The following is a 25227-nucleotide window of genomic DNA, read 5'->3' as shown; positions in this document are numbered from 1 at the left end:
AGGCAAAAATAGATGCCCGATGAAAATACATGCTGTTCCTCTATCTATGTATTGTAACTTGCACGTTATTCTCCATCCTGCCTGGCGCACCCTTCAAAAACCTGTGGTGAATAAACAGCCGTCAAAATTACGCCGGGCTGGTTTCTCACTTTCGTGGTTTCTTTCTCAACTCGTGCTGCTCACTGCTGGGAGCTCTAGCTAGTCTCTTGCAGCTTCAGACCGGTGTTGGTTTAGCTCTGCACATGTGTTCCGCGTGCCGCCGCAAATAAGCAGTGCGTTTGGAAGAAGAGTTGAAAATTTTCCGTGACTCCCCGTGTGTGAACCGTGTGACAATGTCGGCCAATTCGGTGCTGCTGGATTTCTCCCTGGACCCAACCCGGATCAGCGATGAGGTCTCCCGGAAGGACATCGTCAAGTTGTGCAAGGAACACCTGGAGAAGTACCTGGACACGCTCAAGATCACCTACGATATGTTGACCGAGGACGGTTACCTGTGCGTGCTGAGTTCCGGACCGATCATCACGACGATCCGGTTCTTCAATCAGGGCCTAATTACCATCAACATCGAGTACTACCGGGCCGAGTGCGAGGCGCCCAAAATCTCCTTCGAAGTATGAACTTGTTCTCTTTTCTAATTTTCTACATATTTTTTCGCTGACCTTTTCGTTTTTGGTTGCCACCCGGAGCGGGAATTCCGCGTTTTGAACAGTGTGCACTATTTGATGAATTCGAGTCGGCTTTCAAAAACAGTCCAAAATTTATGAGGTTCAGCCTGGGTGGAGGTTTTCACAGTCGGTTGTGAAAAATCGATAACGTTAAGGAAGGTGGTGGCAAATTTCGCCTGCCTCAGCAGCAGCAGTGCATAAATATATGTATCCATATAGGGCGGATACGACACTTTTACTTTGCGCCTTGCGCTCGGGTCGCGCGTTTCGAGATGTATAGTAAAGCTTACGTCTGTAAATCTATAACAGCTATGGTTAAAAATAATTATCACAGATACGCTAGCTGCGGCTTGCCGGCTTATTCAGCATAAAGCTTGGACGGTGCGGTAATAATTCATACAAAGTTAGTGTCGTCTGTCACATTAAGCCCTGACCGGACAAAATTGAGTTGCGCTCCATTCATTGATTCATATGTCAACTATTGTTGGGCTATAGAGCTACATGCCTGTACGTTAGGCAGTAAAAAAAATAATAATAGATTAAGATGCCAAGAACAATGTCAGTCTCCTGGGTTCAAAATTTGAGTTTACGTAGATTTTTTAACACAATCTGGATGCTCCGATGCTCCGGAATCGGTCCCAGAGTGGCCAAAGTGGCAATTTTTTAGCATATAAACCTTCCTTGGACTTACACGAACACAACGCAACAAAAAGCGCCTCGTTCCGTGTTCAACTGATTCGCGTTCAAACAAAACCATCGAAATTTTTTTTATATATAGAGATAGATTTTCTGAACCTTTAAAAAAATGTAATTAGAAATGATCACTTATGGTCACTATTTTAAAAAATCGAAAAACTGCACATATTTAGCTGAAATCCAACTTTCGGTGGCTATATCTTGAAAACGAGGCCCTTCATCAAAAAATCTGTCAAGTACTTTTCGATTGCAAATTCAATTTTACTTTAAAAAAACAGGCATTTTTCCGTGTACATATTTTTTCTGGATACACCTCAACAATACCAACAACTTTGCCGAAGACACCAAAAATTGATCAGAAGATTCATTCTAAAGTTATTGATTTTCGAATATTTAATTATTTATGTACCATTTTTGTATAGACAGCTGCCAAAATTGTATGGCGTCTTGTATGGGCAAACCCACGACACAAAATAACTTCTTTGGTCATAAGGAAGGCGGCTCCAACAAAGTTTGAGCTTAATCAAAAAATACAAAAAATAAAGTTGGTCGAAATCGGCCGATTTCGTAGAGAATTGCTCATTTCTTACCCAAAGAATGGTTGCAAATCAAAACTGTCAATGAAATGTCAATATCAAATATAAAAAAACATTCATCTTAATCCAACATCCAACTTTTTGTTTGCTTGAAAAGAGGATGGCAAAAAATCCAAAATTTAAAACAGTTTAATAAGAATTAAAGAATACATGCTTCATTTTAATACTGTGTGAAATTTTATAAAAGGCAAATTCTATAGATATACTTGTTAAGGTCCAAACGACAATTTATTTTGTCATTTTTAGTGCATCTCCAGCGCGGGTAGCAAACATCGAAGCAAATCAAATTTGCACCCGACGTCAACCCCACCGCGGTACCTGTCGCGGTAGCTCTCAGTTCTTCGGGATTTCACTTTGCTACCCGTTATTCTGCTGGTTTGCTACTGCGGCAAATGGAATGATGCACGGAAAATTGAATCATGCACGGAAAAAATTTAAATTGTTTTTTATGTAAAAAAAAATAAAAAAAAAATAAAAAGATTACAAAATTTACAAAAAAATAAATAAAATTTAAAAAATTTAAAAATCAAAAAAAAATCAATTAAAAAATTAAAGAAAAGAAAAAATAAAAAAAAATCAAAATTTAAAAACAAAATAAAAAAATAAAAAAAAACATTTAAAAATTCAAAAAAAATTAAAATTAAAAAAAATCAACCAATTTAAAAATAATCAAAAAAAAAATAAAAATTTAAAAACAATTTAAAAAATTTAAAAATATTTAAAAAAATTGGAAAAATAAAAAAAATTCAAAAAATTGAAAAAATAAATAAAATTTAAAAAATCAAACAAAAATTAAGCTATTTAAATTTAAAACATTACTTAATCCACCCTTAGGTGGCTGGTGCCTTCCGCGGGGGCAAATATGAGTTTTTATCATTTTTTGCTCTCGTTTACCTTCAAAATCAATAATTATGTGTTGATTCATGCCTAGAAATGCTAAAAGTTTATTAAATTTTTTAATCCTATTGAAAATTTCAAAGAATTTCATTTTTTGAAAAAGTCGAAAGTTAAACCATTTGCTACCCGTTTTGATTCCCACCAAATTTGCTCTCGAGTTTGCCCCCGAGTCTCCTACCGCGCGTAGCAAAGCAGGTATCAAATTTGATCTCAAGTTCATCTGTAGAAGAAAATATGTGTCGGTACCTGTCGGGTACTCATTTTCTGATACCCGACAAGTACCGGCAAGCCGGGGGCAAAGTTTTGAATGCAAAAAATTCATAAATTCAAAAATTCAAGAAATCATAAATTCAAAAACTCGAAAATTAAAAAAAATCAAAAATTCAAAAATTTAATAAATTAAAATTCGAACATTTTAAAATTCAAAATACACAAATTCAAAAATGCGTTTAAATAGCTTTAAATAGCTTTTTCAAAAATTCAAAAAGTCAAAAATTCAAAAAATATTAAATTCGAAAATTCAAAAATACAAAAATTGAAAAATACGAAAAAAATCAAAAATGCGTTTTAAAAGCTTAGTTTTCTTTTATCTTTTAAATATCTTGTTATTTTTCAATTTTTCAATCTTTTTATTTTTTTTTTTGTTTTTCAATTTTTCCAATTTTTTATATTTTTCATTGAAATTTTCTGATATTTTGATTTTTTTTAATTTCTTAAGATTTGTTTATTTTTTAAAATTTCTTTTTTTTTTTAAATTAGAATTTTTTTTATTTTTTATTTTTTGGGATGTTTTTTTTTAATTTTTTAAAAGCCTATTTAATTGTTTTTTATTAATTTTTAATTTGTTTTTTAATTTTTAATTTTTTTTTATTTTTTTTAGATTTTTTTAAATTTTTAATTTTTTTTATTTTTTAGTTTTCTTTATTTTTTTTTAAATTGAATTTATTTTTTTTTATATTTTGTTAATTTTTTTTAGTTTTCTTTTAAATTTAGATTTTTTTTTATCTTGAAATTTTATTATTTTTTTTTTTCTTAATTTTTTTTTTCATTTTTTTTGTTTTTATTTTAATTTTGTAATTTTTTTATACATAAAGAAACAATTTAATTTTTTTCCGTGCAAGATTCTTGCGAATTTTTTTAAATGTTTTTTTTTTATTTTTCTAATTTTTTTTAAAATGTTTTGAATATTTTTAATTTTTTAGTTTTTTTTTCAATTTTATAAAAAAAATTTCATTTTTAATTTTTTTAATTATTTTTATTTTTTATTTTTTTTTATATTTTTATTTTTTTAAAATTTTTTTCGAATTTTTGTTATTTTTTGTTTTTTTTTTATTTTTTTAGTTTGCTTTAAATTTTTATTTTTTTTAAGTTTTTTTTTTAAATTTTGTAATTTTTTTTCATGTTTTTATACATAAAAAAACAATTTAATTTTTTTCCGTGCACAATTCAGTTTTCCGTGCATCATTCCATTTGCCACAGTAGCAAACCAGCAGAATACCGGGTAGCAAAGTGAAATCCCGAAAAACTGAGAGCAAATTTGCTACCGCGACAGGTACCGTGGTGGGGTTGACGTCGGGTGCAAATTTGATTTGCTTCGGTGTTTGCTACCCGCGCTGGAGATGCACTTACAGCTTAGGCCGTCGCAAATATTTTTATCACTGTATGTCCCTCGACTCTGGCAAAAGTCGGGGGCCGGGAGGGGGCCAAAAATTAAAAAAATATAAGCATTGAAATAACAAGCTACGGTATTTACATTTGAATGTAAAAGGCCAGTTGTTGTACAACAAAATAGTCAAATCCACAAAACCCCTTTTTTGCGTTACGTAATAAAAGAACTAGAGGTGGACAAAAAAAGAACGAGTTTTTGCCCAAAAACTACTAAGTGCATCTCCAGCGCTGGGTGCAAACATCGAAGCAAAGCTAATTTGCACCCGACGTCAACCCCATCGCGGTACCTGTCGCGGTAGCAAATTTGCTCTCAGTTCTTCGGGATTTCACTTTGCTACCCGGTATTCAGTCTGTTTGCTACCGCTTCAAATGGAATTATGCACGGAAAAATCGAATCAAGCACGGAAAAAATAAAAATTAAAAAAATCAAAATTTCAAAAATTCAAAATCTCAAAAATTTCAAAAATTCTAAAATTTCTAAAATTTCAAAATTCAAAATTCAAAATTTCAAAATTTCAAAATTTCAAAATTTCAAAATTTCAAAATTACAAAATTTCAAAATTTCAAAATTTCAAAATTTCAAAATATCAAAATTTCAAAATTTCAAAATTTCAAAATTCAAAATTCAAAATTCAATTTGAATTTGAATTTTGAATTTTTGAATTTTGAATTTTGAATTTTTGAATTTTGAATTTTGAATTTTGAATTTTGAATTTTGAATTTTGAATTTTTGAATTTTTGAATTTTTGAATTTTTGAATTTTTGAATTTTTGAATTTTTGAATTTTTGAATTTTTGAATTTTTGAATTTTTGAATTTTTGATATTTTGAATTTTTGAATTTTTGAATTTTTGATTTGTTTAGAATTTTTAAATTTTTAAATTTTTGAATTTTTGAATTTTTGATTTGTTTTGAATTTTGAATTTTTGATATTTTGAATTTTGAATTTTGAATTTTGAATTTTTGATTTGTTTAGAATTTTTAAATTTTTGAATTTTTGAATTTTTGATTTGTTTTGAATTTTTGAATTTTTGATTTGTTTTGAATTTTGAATTTTGATTTTTTGAATTTTTTGAATTTTTGAATTTTTGAATCATACATCATACATATCATAAAGAGAGCAGACATATAAAAAGCATTCAAAACTTTGCCCCCCGGCTTGAGGGTACTTGTCGGGTATCAGAAAATGAGTACCCGACAGGTACCGACACATATTTTTCTTCTACAGATGAACTTGAGATCAAATTTGATACCTGCTTTGCTACGCGCGGTGGGAGACTCGGGGCAAACTCGAGAGCAAATTTGGTGGGAATCAAATCGGGTAGCAAATAGTTAAACTTTCGACATTTTCGAAAAATGAAATTCTTTGAAATTTTCAATAGGTTTAAAAGTTTAATAAACTTTTAGCATTTCTAGGCATGAATCAACACATAATTATTGATTTTGAAGGTAAACGAGAGCAAAAAATGATAAAAACCCATATTTGCCCCCCGCGGTGGGCTTGTTTCGGTGGCAAATTTGCTACCCTAGCGGTGGGGATGACGGAGTTTTTTTCAAGGTGGCAAATTTGATCTCGGTATTCATGAGCCGGGTGCAAATTTGATTTGCACCCCAGCGCTGGAGATGCCCTAAATAACCATATCCTAACTCCTCTTGCTTTAACTCTTGATTTAACTTTGGCATTTATATACTTTTTTATTAAATAAGAATGTAGACAAGAGTTCACAGTACATTTTTCATAAAAATTTATTAATTTTATTAGAAATAGGCGCAATTTTGTAAAATTAATAGCATGTTCTCCAAAACTCAATATTTAAGTTTGGGTGCTTTTCATTTCATTTTATTAGGTTGCTTTAACAATTACATAGGTTCAGTTGTTATCTTGAGCTAAGATATGGACCACCTTTCAACAGTTGATTTGTTCAAAATGGGGAGAGAGTTTACTGGTACAAAGAAGAACGAATTGGACAGAGAAGGAAAAAAATTGCAAAAATAACCTTCGAATTTGGGGCATTTCAAATCCAATTATTCGAAAATTTAGATCTATGATTTTAAAGCGAATTTTCTCGTTTTAAGCTTTTTTAAAGTAATGTCTAATAAAGTCTAATAAAAAACATAAAAAATCACAAAATTTTTGAAAAAAGAGCGAAAGAACCGTTCAAAAGAGCGGCTCATTTTAAAGAGCGAGCGAGAATAAGCGGCTCCTTAAAAAGAGCGGTTTTGCCCACCTCTAAAAAGAACGCTTCCTTATTCATCTTCCATTCACCAGGCTGAACCAAGAAAAAGTTTGAATTTAAATAAATCCCGTTTTATATTACAATATTTTCTATACAAATTGGTGTTTAATAATGTTTTGTTCCGCTGTCGGTTTTAGCAAATAAAATCGCTTGAAAATAACTTGCGCCTTAAGCTGGAGGCGAAACGTTCCAAGCACCTTCCACCGATAAAAAGAGGCAGTAACGTTGATGTTTACCTAACGAGCTCAGGTTAGAAACAAATTCCACCACGAAAACAAACCACAAAAAACCTTTGTCTTTGTTCTCTTATCAAATTTTGTTTGATTTTATTAAAACTGTTATCACCGACTCTCTCATCACCTGCAATGATTTTTGTTTTATCCACATCATCAACCACCCTTGCTAGGTTTAGAAATTTATTTGATTTGTATGATATGAGCCGGTACCACATAACAGATATGAGCTAAATTTGGTACAACAAGCATGCACTAATCGATTAAAATTGCTTTTAAACAAGAAATTGATAACTTTAAAAGCTCATGTAAAAGTGGCAAAAGCCTTAGCCTGATTTAACATTTTGTTTTTTTTTTTAAATTCACTTGAACGTTTTCGTAGTATTTGGATTAGTTGCACTGTGCGGGGTCTAACAGGTAACTTGCTATAATACTCTTTTTTACCTTTTCGATTAAAAATTATATTAATTTCCACCACCACACTAATCATCCAGGAGTGGATCTAGCATAAAGTTTGCGTTTGAATCTAACCACAAAGTATATTGGCCAACTAACAGTTTTTAGCAGAGTAATGCAAATCTCTTGACTCGCCTCAGATTTTCGTTTTGAAAAAAAAAACAACTTGAGCTCACCGACCCTAGATCCGCGCCTGCCTCTTTTCCGTTGGAAGGTCTTCGTTGGCCTTCGCATACCTTCAACGATAATTGGAAGAACCAGCTAAAAAAAACTAATCAAAACCAAGTTGGTGTTCAGCAGCGATTTCCGTATGGCTGCTAAACATCCGGTGCCCTCCACCCCAACCTGGACTACTAAAACAAAATCCATCTTTGACATTGTTTTTTGTACATTTTTTTCTATTCCATCTCGATTTTTCCACACTTCCCGTTGTTTTCTATTTCGACACACCTACCCACAAAAAACACCAAATGTCGTGTTGGTGACCCGTGGACCCCGAACAAACCTGCCTTCCTTTCGACCAACCGACCTGCAGCAAACACGTGAGCTCGAGAATAGCCTGGTTCAGAACCTTAAGCTGAACCACGGTCAGTCGTTGCCGGCACTGCAACGTGGCCCGGTTACCAAATACTTCCCGACCGCAGGTAAGTGCGCATCTCCGGATCCGGATTTTCTAACACCATCCATTCTTCTTTCTTTTTTTTTTTTTGCGGTCCAGTGTACCCTTTTCCAACAACTCTTGTTTTTCGCTGCCGGACAGGCTTCTAGTATCCCCGATGGGAACTGTTCACTAATGAAGACTTTTTTGCTTTTTGGCAGACGAACGCGTCATTGAGTACGACATTGATAAGGTGCTGTACGACAAGCGGTCCGACTTCCAGAAGATCCAGATTGTCCACTCCAAGAGTCTGGGCAACATGCTCGTGCTGGATGAGTTGCAAAGTAAGGACCAAAATCACAATTTCTCGTATGGGGTCTGTTGTGGTGGCTTTTCTGAAAGTTTAGAACAAGTAAGAAAGCCTTGACCAAATTGGACGCTTCTAGTTGCAAAAGATCCAGGGTTGTCTATATTGTTTAGCTGTTTGAAGGGGGAATTCCGGATCGGATCAGAGATATTCCGGTGCTCCAATACAACAACAAATTATAAAACTAAAAATTACAATCTGTTCTTTAAATTGTATGTCATACTGAACGTAGACATTTTGACTGACCAAATGTTAATAACAGGGCGAAGAGGGCTTAAAATATTATGGACGGTCCCAAAGGCACAACTACACTTATGCTTCAATTCCGCACAGATATTGCAGAGGCCGATCTGATCTACACCGAAACGTTGATGCGTCGCGGCGTAGAAAACTACAAGGGCAAGGAGATTTGCATCCTCGGCGGTGGCGACGGAGCCCTTCTCTACGAGCTGCTCAAGGAGGAACCCAAGCACGTGGTCATGCTGGAGATCGACGAGCTGGTCATGCAGGCCTGCAACAAGTACATGAACTCGATCTGCGGCGACGTGCTGGAGAGACGCAAGGCCGATGACTTTGAGATCATCGTGGGCGACTGCATGGTCTACCTGAACAAGTACATGAAGGAGGGTCGCCAGTTTGACTACGTTTTTGGCGATCTGACCGACATTCCGATTTCGGACACCCCGACGGGGGAGATTTGGGACTTTATTCGGACCATTCTGGAGGCGTCGTTCAAGGTGCTCAAGCCGGACGGACGGTTCATGACTCACGTGAGTACTGTTTTAATCGATTCATGAAGCGCTTCATGCAACAAATCTTTCTGTATCGACAGGGTAACGGCGTCAGCTGCCCGGAATCGCTCCAAATGTACGAGGAACAGCTCGGCAAGCTAACGCCGGCGGTCACCTACACCAAGTGTACCGCCTTCGTTCCGTCCTTCATGGAGGAGTGGGTATTCTATCAAGTACAGCGCGGAAGTGGAGCCGCTGCCAGCGTTTGACTTCGTCACGACGATAAACCAATTGTTGCCCCGCAGATCGCCGACGTAGAACCGATGCGCTGCTGGTGCAGCACGTGGCCAGCAGCCGTCGTAGCCAAGATACTTTCCCTTCTTCCAATCTCGATGTTGACAGCACTTTTAAATGAACGCATTTTTCTATCTGGCACCAAACAACTGCTCAAAATTCAAAGTCGCATGCACGTTTTATAGTAGGAAATTAACCACGGCACCGCTACTTTACCCAAAGTCATCGATTAGCTAGTTTGTAAACTTTGTTTTCCCAGTTCCTTTTGTTATGATTGTTTCCTCTCGAAACCACTACCTCGTGAAGCAACTATTCGGATACTTTTTTAAAAGAAATTATTTCACATCAGCCGAAACAAAGCACAACAACTAGTTTTAGTTACAGACCAACAACAGCTCAGCTTAAGCCATCAAATAGTTCCTTTAGTTTATGTTTTTATGGTTTCACATATTAACATCGCTTCGATACATCCACGCGTGATGTACTTAAGTCAGGCCAGGCACAGTGAGTTTCAGAAGTATTCTCAGTTGGGATATTAAAGTTCTGTGTCGCGCGTCCGTTTAGCACAAAAGACAGCAACTTAGTGTGTACAAGCTAGGAAAAAAGAAAAGAAAATACTAGTAACAGCTCGTGTCTCGTGGTGTTTGAGAGCTGGTTTATCTCTAATACTTAATTAAAATACAATTTTCAACCCATCCTAACAAACAATGTGTTTTGATTGTTTTGAGTAGAAATATCACCTAAGCCTGATTTTAAACAGACACATTTCCACCGCTAAACCATTCCACAGTGGGCTAAATGGGACTGAAAATTATAAATATGCAAAAATATCCGGGAAATCCGGGATGGTTTTATCGACCGCACGAAACGGCAAAGGGTCAATTCTGCCCCAATCTTCCATTTACAGGCAGGCAGGCAGGAGGCATCATGTGACCATCCGAGATGCACTTAACTTAAGTGAAAATGTCCCAAGAATCCAGTAAAAATCAGTCGCTATTCTACACTCAGCCAGAGCGGTCGCATTTGCGCTCGTGAACTGTTCGCTTTCTTCTGTGAGACGGTTGCGGCCCAAGGTCGTTCATTGTTCTAGTGCCAAACAAAATGAAAACTTTTCGCCAGAACTCCCTGGTTTTTGACTTTAATGTCATGCCAGCGGTTCCCGAATTGGGGAAAATCCAGAACTTTCTGCAGCAGCAAGTCAAACTGGACATGTCGTCGGTGCGTAACCTGCAGGTGAACGTGTCGAGGAATCAGGTCATCATCGAGACAACAACGCCAGAACAAGCTTTCCGCATCGCTAGGGACCGCAATTCAAAGCACTTCATTGTGCATGAGAAGAAGCGGTTCCTAATTCCGATCTACGTGGAGGATGGCACTATCGAGGTTAAAGTCCACGATTTGCCACCTCGAATGCCAAATCATCTCATCGAGGATCAACTACAACAATACGGGGAGATAACTTCAATCCACAACGAGGTATGGCGCGACTTCTTCCCCGGTATCCCGAACGGGGTGAGGGTCGTGCGGATGAAAATCAAAAAGCCGATACCGTCATTCGTCAAGATTGAGGCCCTCAATTTGAGGGTCTATCGGCGTACATTGTTCATAAAGAGCAAATTAAGACGTGTCGCTATTGTTCCCAAAAACTACATGCGGGGCAAAAATGCACAGTCGCATCAAAACACATGGACAGCAACAGAACCAGATCAGATGAAGAAGACGAAGACGACACCGTGAAAACAACAGAACCAGAAAAGAAGATTGACAACGATAACGCACCCGATTTATCGTTTCAAGATAGACACGAAAACGAACTACAAACACCATACACCGCAATCAACAGCAGCAACGAAAACGAAAATCCACTTCAAATAACGAAAGAACCATGCTTTGTTTATGCAGATACAAAAAACTGCTACAACTTGTTGGAAAAGAAGAAGAAGTTAAGAAGATTAAACCTGGCCCAAAAATGTATTAACAAGAAGCCAAATAAATAATTTTAAGCAAAAAAAAAAAGAATCCAGTAAAAATAACCACTTGCACCGCAAAAATCATCTAGACCCCATTTTACCTCAATTCCACTATAAAAGCATGTTTGGAAGATTCCAAATGTTAGGTCTGGTTTAAAAAAATCTGAAAATACCTTTATCGAAAGGATCAGGCAATTTTACAGCTATAACTATTTGCACTAGATAGTTTGAAATAGCAGCATTTTCAGCATTGTTTTCAGCATTAAAGCAGCCTGGCCTACTGCGTTGCTTCAACCGCAGAGAGGATTATGTGAACGGATCACATTTCACACAATCTACAGGGGAGGAAGGATGCGTGGACATTAGGGTGGTCCAAATCTGGGCTTTCTCGGGGCTACCCCCTGAAATCAAAGATTGATCCATCACTAGGCTAAGCTCCAAATTTGAGCTCATTCAATCGCTTGAAGTTTGTATGGGAAAAATCGTCAAAATGTATGGAGAAAAGCAACTGTTACAGTTTTTAGCCTGTGGAGGGCGCAATAGACGTCCAATCTTCATCAAATGTAAGACGTTCATTAATTTAGAACAAATTTCCCAAAAACACAAATTTTTTAGGAATTTTTGTTGAAATTTTGAAATTAAATTTATCTTTTTTCAACTTTTTTATAATAATTACATTTTTTTACATACTAAGTGGTATAACTGAACGCTCTTCATCTTTGTTGTATTTTTCGTTTTCTTATTAACTGATCACATTTATTTTATTTACTTTAAATTGTTTTTCTTTTCAATGCAATAATGTAAAACCATTTTTAATTTCAAAATTTTAAAAATTTCAGCAAAAAATCCTAAAAATATGGTGTCTTCGGGAAAGTTGTTCAAAATTCAATGAAGAATCTATATTTGAGAATTGATAGAGATTGGACGACTATTGCGCCCTCCACAGGTAAAAACTGACACAGTTGCTTTTTCCATACATTTTGACGAGTTTTCCCATACAAACTTCAAGCGATTAGAGGAAGGGGTTCCCGTGGTCAGAATGAGTTCAAATTTGGAATTTTGCCTAGTGATGGGTCAATCTTTGATTGCAGGGGTAGCCCGAGAAAGCCCGGATTTGGACCACTCTAGTGGACATACCGTTCTAAACGCTCCGAAAACGGTCATGGGGACAAGAAAGCGAGACAATATTGCACTCTTGGTGATCCAGGTAAAATACCTGTATTGGTGGTTTGTGGACATGGATGCGAGTGAGCAAAAAAAAAAAGGTGCGAATTCTACAATCAATTCTACAAAAATCAAAACACAAAAACAGTTTTCCGAATATTTTCGAAAATAAATTAAATCTTTAAATTTGTTTAAAAGTTTTGAGATCTTACTTATAAACTTTTAAACAAATTTAAAGATTTTTTAATTTTGAAAATATATTTGTTTTAAATCGGAAAACTGTTTTTGTGTTAAAATCAACGTGGCTATTGTAGAATTCGCACTTGCTAAGTCATCTTCCATCGGATGAGGAAGTAAAATGTCGGTCCCGGCCTTGGTTGTTAGGCCGTTAAATCATTCCAGGTGTAGGAGTCGTCTCCATGCCATAAGTACAAACAACACACCAAACCAAGCCTACTCCGGTGGAATCGCTGGCGGCGGTTGGACTCGCAATCCGAAGGTCGTCAGTTCAAACACTGGGGTGGAAGGTTCCTTGGAGTAGAAAGAGGTTTGGGTGCTCTCCCCATTCAAGCCTTCGGACTCCTAGGTTCGAGCAGAAACTTGCAATAGAGACCACAAAAGACCCGGGGGTCGTTAATGCGGGTGATTTGTTTTGATTGAAGTAATCTGGAGAGCAAAATTTCAAATAAACAGCAGCGGTAACGAAAGCAAGTCAGAGAGGGTGAAGAAAAGACCCAAGAAATCGTTCCCTATCCTTTGTTCTGCTGTTCGTAAAGCTGTTTCTTGACCCCTTTCCTTGGAAAGTGCGTACTGGCCCTATGTTTCGAAAAAAAAACAATTTGAAAAAGAAATCCATATTGTATTTCTCTATAGCTCCCTAAAACATATAAAATGCGTTTATTTGGAAATTGTTTTTTTGCGAAGAAATGTTAATCGAAAAATTGAAAAAAACACCTGTACCTATTATGTTTTCTTATAAGCCTCATCAATACCTAAAAACAAATCGGTCAGAAAATTCCTCACAAAAGATACAGATATTCGAAAATTTATGTACCATTTTTTAGTTGACAGCTGTCAAAATTGTATGGAAGCTTGTTTGGGTGAATTAATGACAGAAAATAGATTTGGTCATAGGAAGGCCCTTACAAAGTTACAAATTTTTAAATCAATACCAGCATTTTAAATGGGTGTAATATTCAATGTTTGGCCCTTTTAAAATGTTAGAAAACTGCAAATATTTCGCTATAATCAAACTTTCGGTGGCTATATCTTGAAAACGGAGTCCTTTATCAAAAAATCTGTAAAGTACTTTTCGATTTCAAATTCATTTTTGCATTAAAAATAATGTCAAATTTGTTTTTGCATAAAACTTCGATTTTTCCAAAAATCACTATTTTTTTCAAAAATTCATAACTCGGCGGCAGATTTTTTGACCATGTTTCTCTATGGCTCAAAAGTTGCGGATTTTTATCCCCTAAAACATATAAAAAAATCTCGAAAATCAAAAAAATAGGATTTTGGGAAATTGAGTTTTAGTGAAAAAAAAGTTGATTAAAAACCTGCAAAAAAAATTCCGTGTACCTATTTTTTCTCAAAAGTCCTCAACAATACCTACAACTTTGCCGAAGACACCAAATGGATCAGAAAATTCACTCAAAAGTTACAGCTGTTTGAATATTTACATACCATTTTTGTATGGACAGCTGCAAAAAATGTATGGAGACTTGTAAGGGTGAACCAATGACACAAAATAGCATATTTGGTCATAGGGAAGGCCCCCACACTGTGGTAATGCTACAGGCATAACCATCATGACGAAAAACTTAATTTTTTTATGGTTATTAATATTTGAGTTTCTTGGTCAATAACGAAAGAGATATTTCTTATAAGGTCTATTTATTTCTGCTCAAAGATTGTCTCATGTTATTTTGACGTTGGATAACGGGGCCTATCCCCCCACCGTAAAGTTTGATACCCATATTCCCCAACTCCTATGGTTCCGCAAATGTCCCCTATCGGAACACCCCGGGCCTCCGGCCACTTCAGGTGGTGGCCACTACTGCCAAAATGACAAATTCCATGTCCAGTATCAAAAACCGTAAAGTTTGATACCCATATTCCCCCAACTCCTATGGTTCCGCAAATGTCCCCCTATCGGAACACCCCCGGGGCCTCCGGCCACTTCAGGTGGTGGCCACTACTGCCAAAATGACAAATTCCATGTCCAGTATCAAAAACCGTAAAGTTTGATACCCATATTCCCCCAACTCCTATGGTTCCGCAAATGTCCTCCTATCGGAACACCCCCGGGGCCTCCGGCCACTCCAGGTGGTGGCCACTACTGCCAAAATGTCAAATTTCATGTCCAGTATCAAAAACCCTAAAGTTTGATATCCATATTCCCCCAACTCTTATGGTTCCGCAAATGTCCCCCTATCGGAACACTCCCGGGGCCTCCGGCCACTCTAAGTGGTGGCCACTACTGCCGAAATGTCAAATTTGTCAAAGAGAGTTAAGAGATTCCGTCAACCCTCGCGACCTTCCTTGGTTCCGTCCCGCAAAATCTCCATGGCAACGTCGTCCGATCGTTGATTCCTCGTGGCTGGTTTCCTCCTCGGTCCCGCATCAGCAATAGCAGGAGCTCCTTCCAAGCCGGCGCCCAAAATTGATTTGACTTGATTTTGGATCGGCACCTCCTTTTATATCAAATCGTGATGGCGTTTAGCTACTCTTACGAAGCAGCAGCACTTTGTGTCAAGGCCAAACGCAGACAAGGCTTTGGGGGCGGAGTCAAGAGAGAGAGTGTGCGCGTGTGTGTGTTGTGTGCGTGCTTGCTTGCTGTGTGGAAGCAATTTTATAAATTTAAACTCAGTTTTTAAGTGCTTCAACTAAATTTCATGGCCATTAATAAGGTATAGTAAGAATGCGTGAAATCTCCCCTTTCGTTTGGTGGGTACTACTTTTACGTGTGTTGAACAGGAGCTGAGATATTAATGTTACAAATGTTGCAGTCGTGTTTAATTTCTTTTCGTTACATTTCGCTCCGCGAAATTTTGGATTGCTACCCTGTATAGAGCCCTAAGACGAAGTTCTTCGTCAAAATACAAATAAAATCCATTTCCGGTTTTGGTAGAGAATTGCTCACTTACCTTATCATTTGGATTCTGCCAGCAGCATACTTGTTAAAGAAAGAACGTCGCGCGTGCTAGCATAAATGTTTCTTCATACGTTATTAGTAAAACATGTTTACCAGCCCAAAGCACCCGCAACTTATTAAAATTTCACAGGGACGTCATCAACGACACAGGCAAGAAAACTTCGAAAGCATTAATGATGAAAACTAAACTTTTTTATGCCCATTTCAGCAGCGCGTCTCAAATGTCTTACACATCTTTTTTCTTCTTCTTTATAGATTTAAACAACATGCTCTCTCGTTAACAATCGCTCTTTTTCATTCTGTACAACTCACTTGTGTAATGAACGAGAAAAAAAAAATGAAAAATGCTTGAACCAATATAGAACACAATCAACAAAAACACTATTCTGAGTCTCACTCACTTTGTCCATTTTTCTGTTCCGGTTGCTTTAAAAACAATTTTTTTCTACATTAATATAAAATAGTCGCCTCTGCTCTATCATTTAGTTAGAGTGCCATTGTGCTATCACGTGTTTGCTAAGTTTTCTTCTTTTTGTTTCTGGTTAGGAGACGTTTTGCTTATTCTCTTTTCTCTTATTGGGGGTAAGCAATTACTCGGGGCGGGGCTAAGGTAATGTTGTTTCACTTGTAATAATGCTAATAGACACCGTTTTGACACAAACACGCACGCACGCACGAACACACGCTAGCTAGCTAGTGATGATGATAATTTCTCTTCTCACACTATGGCTGTTTTTACCAAACAGGACTGTGAGTTGTTGCCGATCGACCCGTCCAGGCTGTCCAGGTCGAGCGCGGTGTCGATCATGGTCGATTCCTGCAGCAGTCGCAACCGGCTGGAACCGGTCAGGAAGGAGTTGTTTGTGGTACCGTTGTTGCTATTACTACTGGTGCCGTTTGTCGTCGTCGTCGTCGTAGTCGGTGAAGACTGAATGATCACGTTAGGGTCCAACGTTTTGATCACGTTCTTCATCTCGATGGCCGTGATTGGCTGGGAGCTCTTGAGGGGTGGCAAATGGGCGATCGTAGGGGGCACGACAACGGAGTCCAGCAGGTTGTTGGAGGCCGCCGCCGCCACCGATTGCGCCGTGGACTTTGCGCTGTTGCTGGCGAACGAACTCGACATCACGGGATCGTCCAGATCCAGGTCGAGGTCGCTCGTGATGAAGGAAGCATTGAGCTCGTCAACCGCGGCCACCGCACTAAAATTACTCTTACCTACGCTATTACTGCTAGGCAGCTGCTGTTGCTGCTGCTGGTGGTGGAAATTGCTTCCACTGGAAGCACTGTGCCGGGTTTGGCCAGCTGACGTTCCCTTGCCGGCGGAACTGCCACTGCCAATGTTGGAGTACACGTGCAAGCTCGGATCGTTGGGAATATTACTGTAGACGTTCTCGTGCCCACTTATGCTGGACACCATCATAATCTCGTCGACGTTTTGCATCGACTTGTCGCCGTCGGCCGGCGTCGTGGCCAGAGACAGCTTCCCACTGGCGGATTCCCGGTACAGATTGCTGTAGCTTCCGCTCAGGTTCGCCATCTTGGATAGCGAAGTCGCGCCCAGCGGTGGCGGCTCCATGTCGACGATCGTGTTGTCCTCGTCCAGCACCAGGGTGGTCACGGTCGTGTCCTCAATTGCCGATATGTTGTTGCCGGAAGAAGTGGTCGCCAGCGGAGCCTCGTTCTCGACTAGGTGCGCTATGCTGTTGGATTTCTCTGCAACAGATAAAAGATTCAACTTGTAATCATTGGAAATTTCAAAACAAATTTAAAAAAACTAAAGACTACAAAGCATTCATAGCAGTTACAAAAGGTGTTAATGGACTAGGCAAACTACGGCGAAATTTGGTTTAGTATCAGCGAGGTTTTTTAGATTGTTTAGTTAATGGGTAGATTTTAGAAAATTATCCAATACTCCATCAATATTTACAACTTGTGGTAGCTTCCAAGATGCGCACAACGTTACTGATTAGATTGTTGCTAACGAGAGAAGCTTAAACCAAGTTTGCTACGGTATGAATGGATGAAACTTAACATGAACATAAACCAGGATAATTGTCTTTTTTATTTTCAAAATTAAGAAATAACATGCGTTCAACAGTTAGGGAAGAAAAAAACGCACAATGGCCGTTCTAAAAAATTAACCGAAAAAAAAATCTGTAAAAAATAGAGAAATACACGTCTCTACTTGTTTTGAAACGTTGATTTAGATCTGTGTCGAGATATGTAACCACGCCAGTTCTCTATACAAACTTTTATGCAATGGTTTTTGAACTTTAAAAAAAAGAATCAACAATAAGATGATCCCGGGGTACATCAAACCTTATACATGCCCATGATTTGTTATGAAGTGTCAACTTTTTTATTTTCTTTGTAGCACTTTTTGAAAATTCCAACAATCATACATTTTTGACAGCAATTAGGGAAATATGCCCATTTTAAGCCTAATAAGCGGTCGTGTTTGCATGATGCTGGATAATCTAGAGTCTCCTTTGAATTTTACTAAAACCAAGTACACCAACGAGTAGAGCAACTTTTTGTGAACATTTCTGTTTATTTTCACTTTTATTAAAAGTTATGCTATTCCTTTTACAAGCATTTAAAAAATATTTCAAAAATGCATTCTAATCAGTCGAGTGCATTGGGCCACGCCCGTTTTTCTATTTCAGCTTAGTTCTTTTTTCTTCCAGCTCTCTTTGGGTCTGCTTAGTGCTACCAAAATTGATGAAATTTTAAGCGAACACTCACGAAAAGTAGTATTCATAGCGAAAGTTTCCTGGCAGCACTTGCTCACTGTAACAGGCGCTGCACCAGCATGTTGGTGGTGTTGGTGGCCACCCTTTGTTCTTTATTTGCCTTCGCTCCTCGCTCGGTTTTCTTCAGCCTTCGATTGGAATGGATATTCAAAATTGAAACGTCAAAAGACTTAGCGCGTTTGTTTTTTTGGTGCTTGCTAATTATTTACATTTTTCGGGATTAATTTTCAAGTGACTGACTAAGTAATGGTCAAAAGAACATGTTGCCGGTAGTTGGAAGCAATTTTATATCTTAAGCGCTTTGAAATCGTTAGCGCAAGTGAAAAGATATTGATGGCGACTTTTGTTAAGCAGTTAACCTCTGATCTTGCGTGTGGATGTGTGTGCCACCAAAATGATGAGAAATGGTCTCGCAAAATAGAAATTATGATCAAAAGTGCATTAAATTTGATCTTTTGGCCAGTAAGTGGCATAAATTTGCGTGCTTACTCGAGGCGGTGCTGTTGCTGGTAAGTTTATAGCATGAAAAGTATTTTTGGAGCTTTAATCGAGCATCATACTCTCCATATGACGAAGATAGGTGTTTGATTAGAAAGGGTATATTTCCCCTATATACAACAAAATTCAAAACGATTTATAATAGACATGAATTATGAAATTTATGAACATAAATCAAAATATAATGATCAAAAATTTAAAATATAAAACATTTCTCGGATTAGTTTTCAAAAAGCCATAAGAGCCATTGGTAAACAAAGTCCTTTTTGCATCGGAATTCAATCTAGTTACTTAAAACCAATGTCAAAAATGCTCGAGGTTGTTCATCTACACGTCTTTCAAGTGCCTCAAACTGAAAATAAATGAAATTTTGTTTCATTTTGGAGATAAACGAAAAATTAGTGTCAGAGGTCACGTTGGCTCTTACGGCTTTTGAAAACTCACCCGAGATTTAAATTAAAAAAACAAAATTAAGAAATTAAAAAAAATCTAAAAAAATCATTCAACATTTCAAAAAATAAAAAATAAATTAAAGAAAATTAAACATAGATATTTTAATTCCAAAAATTAAAAAAAAATACGAAAAACTGAAATATTTTGAATGTCCCAAATAAAATTCATAACAAAATAATTAAAAACCAGTGCACAGTGTTGTTACGGAAGAGTCGGAAAAAATCACTTAAAGGCTAGTATGGAGCTCGGAAGGAACGTAAAACTTGACAAAGAAAAAAACGATCATGAAACGGTCAAGGAAGGAGTGTGGAACTGCGGAATTGACTCATGAGGTCGAATATTTAAGCGAAATAAGGGGAATTATACCCTTTTTCAGCCTTTTTTCTATTATCGGTCTATCAGCACCTTGATCATGAATTACAGCTTTCATAAAGTATTTTTGACTGTTCCAAAGTAATAAATAGCTCAAATAAAAGTGAGCAAGCAACTCTTCATTGTTGATACATCTGAAAATATTGATTTAAGAGGCAGTATTTGTAGATTCTGCTCGGTTTGTTCTAGAGGTCGTATCGAGGTGCTCCGATTTGGATGAAACTTTCAGGGTTTGTTTGTCTATACATGAGATGAACCCATGCCAAATATGAGCCCTCTACGACAAAGGGAAGTGGGGTAAAACGGGCATTGAAGTTTGAGGTCCAAAAAATATGAAAAATCTTCAAATTGCTCGCATTTCCGTAAACCTTCATCAATTCCAACTCTCTTAGATGCATTCGAATGGTCTTTTGAAGCCCTTCAAAATGTGCTTTAGACATCCAGGATTGGTTTGACTTTTTCTCATAGCTTTTGCAAATTACTGTTAAAAATGGATTTTTTTAAAACCTTAATAACTTTTCCCAACAGCCTCCAACACCCATACTCCCATAGGTCAAAAGTTAGGGAATTTCATGGACTATAAGCCTACGGTATTAACTTTTTGGCCAATTGCAGTTTTTCTCATAGTTTTACGGTTTTTCTAGAACAAACATTTTACAACGTTAGTTTTTGCCCTGTATGCCGAGAAGACGGCACTTTTTGGTCTCAATTTTGTTATATTCGGAATCCTCGGACAATTTCACGTAAGTTAGAAGTATTGAGTTGTAATATTGCTTTAAAAAATAATTAAATAAAACATTTTTGAAAAAAGAAATAGATCTTATTTACCCTGTGATCAAGACGTCAAATGCTGTATCAAGTAGGCGAAAACTTGTTTTACCCTTAATCCGACAAAATGCTAAATAATATTTTAATTAATTCTAAATGGCATTTTTTACAATCAAATTCAAAATTTTTGTTCTAGAAAGATCGTAAAACTATGAGAAAAACTGCAATTGGCCAAAAAGTTAATACCGTAGGCTTATAGTCCATGAAATTCCCTAACTTTTGACCTATGGGAGTATGGGTGTTGGAGGCTGTTGGGAAAAGTTATTAAGGTTTTAAAAAAATTCATTTTTAACAGTAATTTGCAAAAGCTTCGAGAAAAAGTCAAACCAATCCTGGATGTCTATAGCACGTTTTAAAGGGCTTCAAAAGACCATTCGAATGCATCTAAGAGAGTTGGAATTGATGAAGTTTTACGGAAATGCGAGCAATTTTAAGATTTTTCATGTTTTTGGACCTCAAACTTCAAAGGCCGTTTTACCTCACTTCCTTTGTCGTAGAGGGCTCATATTTGGCATGGGTTCATCTCATGTATAGACAAACAAACCCTGAAAGTTTCATCCAAATCGGAGCACCTCGATACGACCTGTTTCACATCGGTGAAAAACTCGCTCTTAATAGCGGAAAACGGCAAAAGTGATGAGAATGGATCGAACGGCTAAGAGTAATAAAAATGGGTATATTTCATGTTTTTTTCCGAATTTCTATATGACTCAAAAAATGCTACAAAGTTATCAGCTTTTATGAGTTTACTTTTAGAATTCAACAATTTCAGGATAAGAAGAAAAAAATCAAGAATTCAAGAATGCGAATTTAATAATTTTAGATTAAATTTTCAAAAGGTCCTATCTGCATAAGAAACCCATGACGGATAGGTTGTTTTGAAAATTTAATGTAGAAATTAAGAATTTATGATTTCTAAAGTTAATAATTCAAAATTTCATAATTTTAAAGTTTTTAGGAAAAATAAAAATTAAGTAATAAAATTTGTAATTTTTATAAGAATTTAAGAATTTAAAAAATAAATCAAGATGTTTTCAAAATTTTAATTCAGGATTTTAAAATAAATGGAAAATTTCAGAATTCCTAAGTTTATTTTTACTTAAAATTTACAACTTTGAATTCTTCAGGTTTTAAATATTTTTGTATTTGAAATTGTTGTTTTAATTTTTTATTAATTTTAGCATTCCGAAATTTTGATTATTTTAATCTAATTTTTTGGATTAAGTTCGTGGCAAACATAATGTGACTTTTTATTTAGAAATACATAAAACTTTTATTTTTGTTTTATTCATGCCTGAAGTAAGGAGATATAGAATGACATGCGGATGCGGACAATGCTCTTTAATGAATTGTCTATTTTTCTACAGAAACGAAAGTTTTTTTCATGTCGATAATAGCTACACCATACCTTCTGAAACGTTCTGAGCATCTTGTTATCGCTAGTAATTAACTCAATCTCAAGTAACATTCTAATACAAATGCAAGAGGATGAAAACACATATGTTTGTTTGCTATTCTGCACATTCAAAAGCACTATAATTTCTAAACAGCGCAATGCTTGATGAGCGAACGAAGCATGAGAATGAGTCCCAAATTTAATGTTACGAAATTGGCATGAAGTGAACGAAAACATGTGATGAGAGAAAACATAAATCATAGGCAATTCAAATATATTCGCGAGCCAAAACTGCCAATACGCGTTTGCTGCTGTATACATTTTCTATGCTGCTGGGACGTTATTGTTGAAGTATAGTGTTGAAGAGTATAGGAAGTAAAGTAAAGAGTGAAAACAAGTTAAAGCAAAACAGCGAAACACTCACCGCTGACTTGAGTCACGTTCTGTGCGTTTGGCAACACTGTTTTCTCTCTTTTTTTTTTGTTAATTGTGGGACTGGTTGTGGTTTTGGTTTGGATTGGTACTTCAACAATAATAGAGAAAGATTGGGGTAAAGTTTTGGTTTTGGTCGTTCAAACGATGCTCTTTTATTGTATTGTATTTTGCCCACTCGCCCGCATCACATGCGGCGAATCAACTGCATTCTATATCCTGTGAGTATTGTTTTACATCACTTGCCTCGTCACAAGAGAGAACGTTTATAAAAATCGTAGATTTAACTTCCGTTCTTCGGATCCTTTCACTTGGTGAAATATACATGCTTTTGTCTCTTGTTCCCTCAACTAACAAATGGAGAATTATTTTGCTGAATTGTATCCTTTATTCGCAAACGAGTAAATGTAAATAAATTTGTTTTTTTTCCGCAAATTCTACCATCTATAATATAATGTAATATCATAAAGTTGTAACAATCGTCGTTTTAAACGTAATTTTTTTTTTTTGTTAAATCAAGATTCTGTTTTTATTTCCATTGCACCTTTCTAGAGAGCAAAAACTTATCGTTGCGTTGTGTTTGTCAATTAAACCGTTTCTGTCTACTGCATAATATCGCAAGAGTTTCGTAAACTACGTAGATTTGTTTGCAAAATCGAACCTTTTTTCAAAAAACCGAACAACGCCTGAATCAGCACAACCAACATCTCTCATTGTATTATTTGGTACGAGAAATAATCCAGTTGTCTTTGGTAATGGATTTCCGTTGCTAAAATTTGCTAATTTTCATTCTAAAATATCATTATTGCCGAGTTTCAATGTTTCAAGATTTGTTGGTACTACAAAATAAATTAGCTTGAAAATCTAAAAAGCACTAGTTGTTAAAAGCGGTCTATTTGTATTTAAAAGTTTTACGGATGGAAGGGAGAACAGTGTTAAAACGTGAATAGTTGATTTTCCATCAATCTCTGCCCAAATACAAAATCTATGATTCAATTCCAGTATAGAAAATTACGCTCCTTTCTTCACATTTCCTACCATCACATCACATTCCTTGTTAGTTACTTTCTGTTCGCTTTATATCATTTCTCTTTTTTCTTTCATAAGACATTACCATTTGTATCTGTTCAACAGTATAAATCGTAGCTGCAAAGTTTTATTTACTTGCTCTATTAGTCTAAACGAGGGGAAGAAATGGAATCTTTGTGTCCTGTGTAACCAGTGTGGAAGCTCTGTCAAAGCTTCGTTTATTTTAAATTTATCTGTTTCTATCTTGCCGGAAGTTGACCTCTGATCCCTCTATTTCCAAACCAAAAAACAAAAAACTGTGAAACCGGAATGCATCAACTATGTATACTCTATCATCCAGCTGTCCTGCAGTGTGGTGATGGTTCCGAGTAGTTTCGGAATATTTGTTTTGGAATAATTGTATACGCCACATACTGGTAAAGCACACAAAACTTAGGAAACAAAATGGTACTAAAGCTACAGCGGAAACAACAAAAAAAAAGTAGCGTAAAAAGCACTTGCTCAAACTCAAAATGCATTTTTAGAGGTTTTGTAATTTTTTGTACCACCTCGGACGATAGGTTGTCTTTGAGTGAGTTGCGTCGGCAGCGGAGAATTATCGAAGATGTAATGAAAACTAAGCAGAACACATCGACCAGCAGCACACGTCGAGCATAGGAATCATTCTGCAAATTTCTGCGGTTGCAGCTAAATTTCAATCCATTCTGTCGCACGCAAGCGACGCATTAGATTGTACTTGCTCCTTCCGGTGTCATTGTCCAATGCACCAAGTGATTTGTTGACATTTTCGGCATCCTCCGAAAACGCCAAATCATACCAATTTGTTGCCGGATCTTTTCCTGAAGACGATCCAGCAGCAGCTTTGTACTGGTTTGACGTTTGCGGAGGGTTCCGAAAGGTTTGGTTATGTTCTGATTGCAAAAGACAATGTCACTGCTTGCAAAAAAAAAATCGCATGTTTTGTTAGAGTTTTGACGGATTTGACCAGTAGCTTGACCTGGCTCTAACAGGAAAGGGGGAGGAGGGGGGCACACTCATAGGAAATATTTTGATTACGATGTTTGTGAATGACCCCTTGGACAAATTTAGAACAAATTTCTGTCGAAGGGGAGGGGCACAGGACCCAAGCCCCTCCTGGTACCGCCAGTGAATTTGACACTCAATAGCATGAGTTGTAGAGGAGGCTCTACAGTGCGATGCTGTTGTGATTGGTTTACACTTGTTCATACTGCTTTGACAGTTTGAAAAACGTCAACAAAAAAAATCCTAAGCCTCAACACACGATAGAAAATTCGGCTATTAATTAAGTGAAATTTAAATAAGTTTTGGAAGATTTATTGGAACCACCGGAGCCAAAGGAAGCGTCCTTTTTTTACGCAACGCAAAAAAAAAGATTTTTTGCAATTCCGTCGTGAAACTACTTACTTTTCCTGTCATTCTTGAACGACGAAATAGCCTACTTTTCTGTACCAAAAATAACAGAATCGAATAGCAACACTTTTCAAAATAAATGCTGAAAAGTTCTACTTTTCAGCACTCAAATGGGTGCTGAAAAGTTGAACTTTTCAGCACTTGTTTCGAAAAGTAACACTTTTCAACATTTTTTGATTTAAACGATTTATTGACAAAATACATGAAAATTTGACATAAAATTTCACTCAGTGTGTGTTTTTGGAATTGCAAAAATGTTGTATGGAACTCGTTGCAAAACTTGATTTTTCAGCACTCTTCGTAT

General features: G+C 36.6%; 2 protein-coding genes across 3 annotated transcripts; one reads left to right on the top strand and one right to left on the bottom strand.

The window, feature by feature from the left end:
* The first annotated feature begins 155 nt into the window (after positions 1-155).
* Positions 156-10142, top strand: LOC119769692 (spermine synthase). 2 transcript variants are annotated; one of them, XM_038263081.1, is made up of 5 exons: positions 156-611; positions 6896-7007; positions 8267-8389; positions 8746-9182; positions 9245-10142. In XM_038263081.1, the coding sequence occupies exons 1-5, from the start codon at positions 333-335 to the stop codon at positions 9410-9412; spliced, it is 1119 nt and encodes a 372-aa protein (XP_038119009.1). In that variant the 5' UTR covers positions 156-332; the 3' UTR covers positions 9413-10142. The 2 variants fall into 2 exon arrangements, with proteins under 2 accessions (XP_038119009.1, XP_038119010.1); XM_038263082.1 differs by lacking the exon at positions 6896-7007 and adding an exon at positions 7983-8091 and having other exon boundaries at positions 160-611.
* Positions 10143-16347: 6205 nt separating this feature from the next.
* On the bottom strand, positions 16348-22064 carry LOC119769193 (host cell factor). The gene is made up of 2 exons (XM_038261107.1): positions 22044-22064; positions 16348-17466 (listed from the first exon to the last, which is right to left on the bottom strand). Exons 1-2 carry the CDS (start codon positions 22062-22064, stop codon positions 16447-16449), a joined length of 1041 nt encoding a protein of 346 aa, XP_038117035.1. The 3' UTR covers positions 16348-16446.
* Positions 22065-25227: the final 3163 nt, after the last annotated feature.

This window comes from Culex quinquefasciatus, chromosome 3 (genome assembly GCF_015732765.1).
Source record: "Culex quinquefasciatus strain JHB chromosome 3, VPISU_Cqui_1.0_pri_paternal, whole genome shotgun sequence".
Classification (NCBI taxonomy): domain Eukaryota; kingdom Metazoa; phylum Arthropoda; class Insecta; order Diptera; family Culicidae; genus Culex; species Culex quinquefasciatus.
Note: the sequence above shows the minus strand (reverse complement) of the source record. Positions and strands in the feature narration are given on the sequence as shown.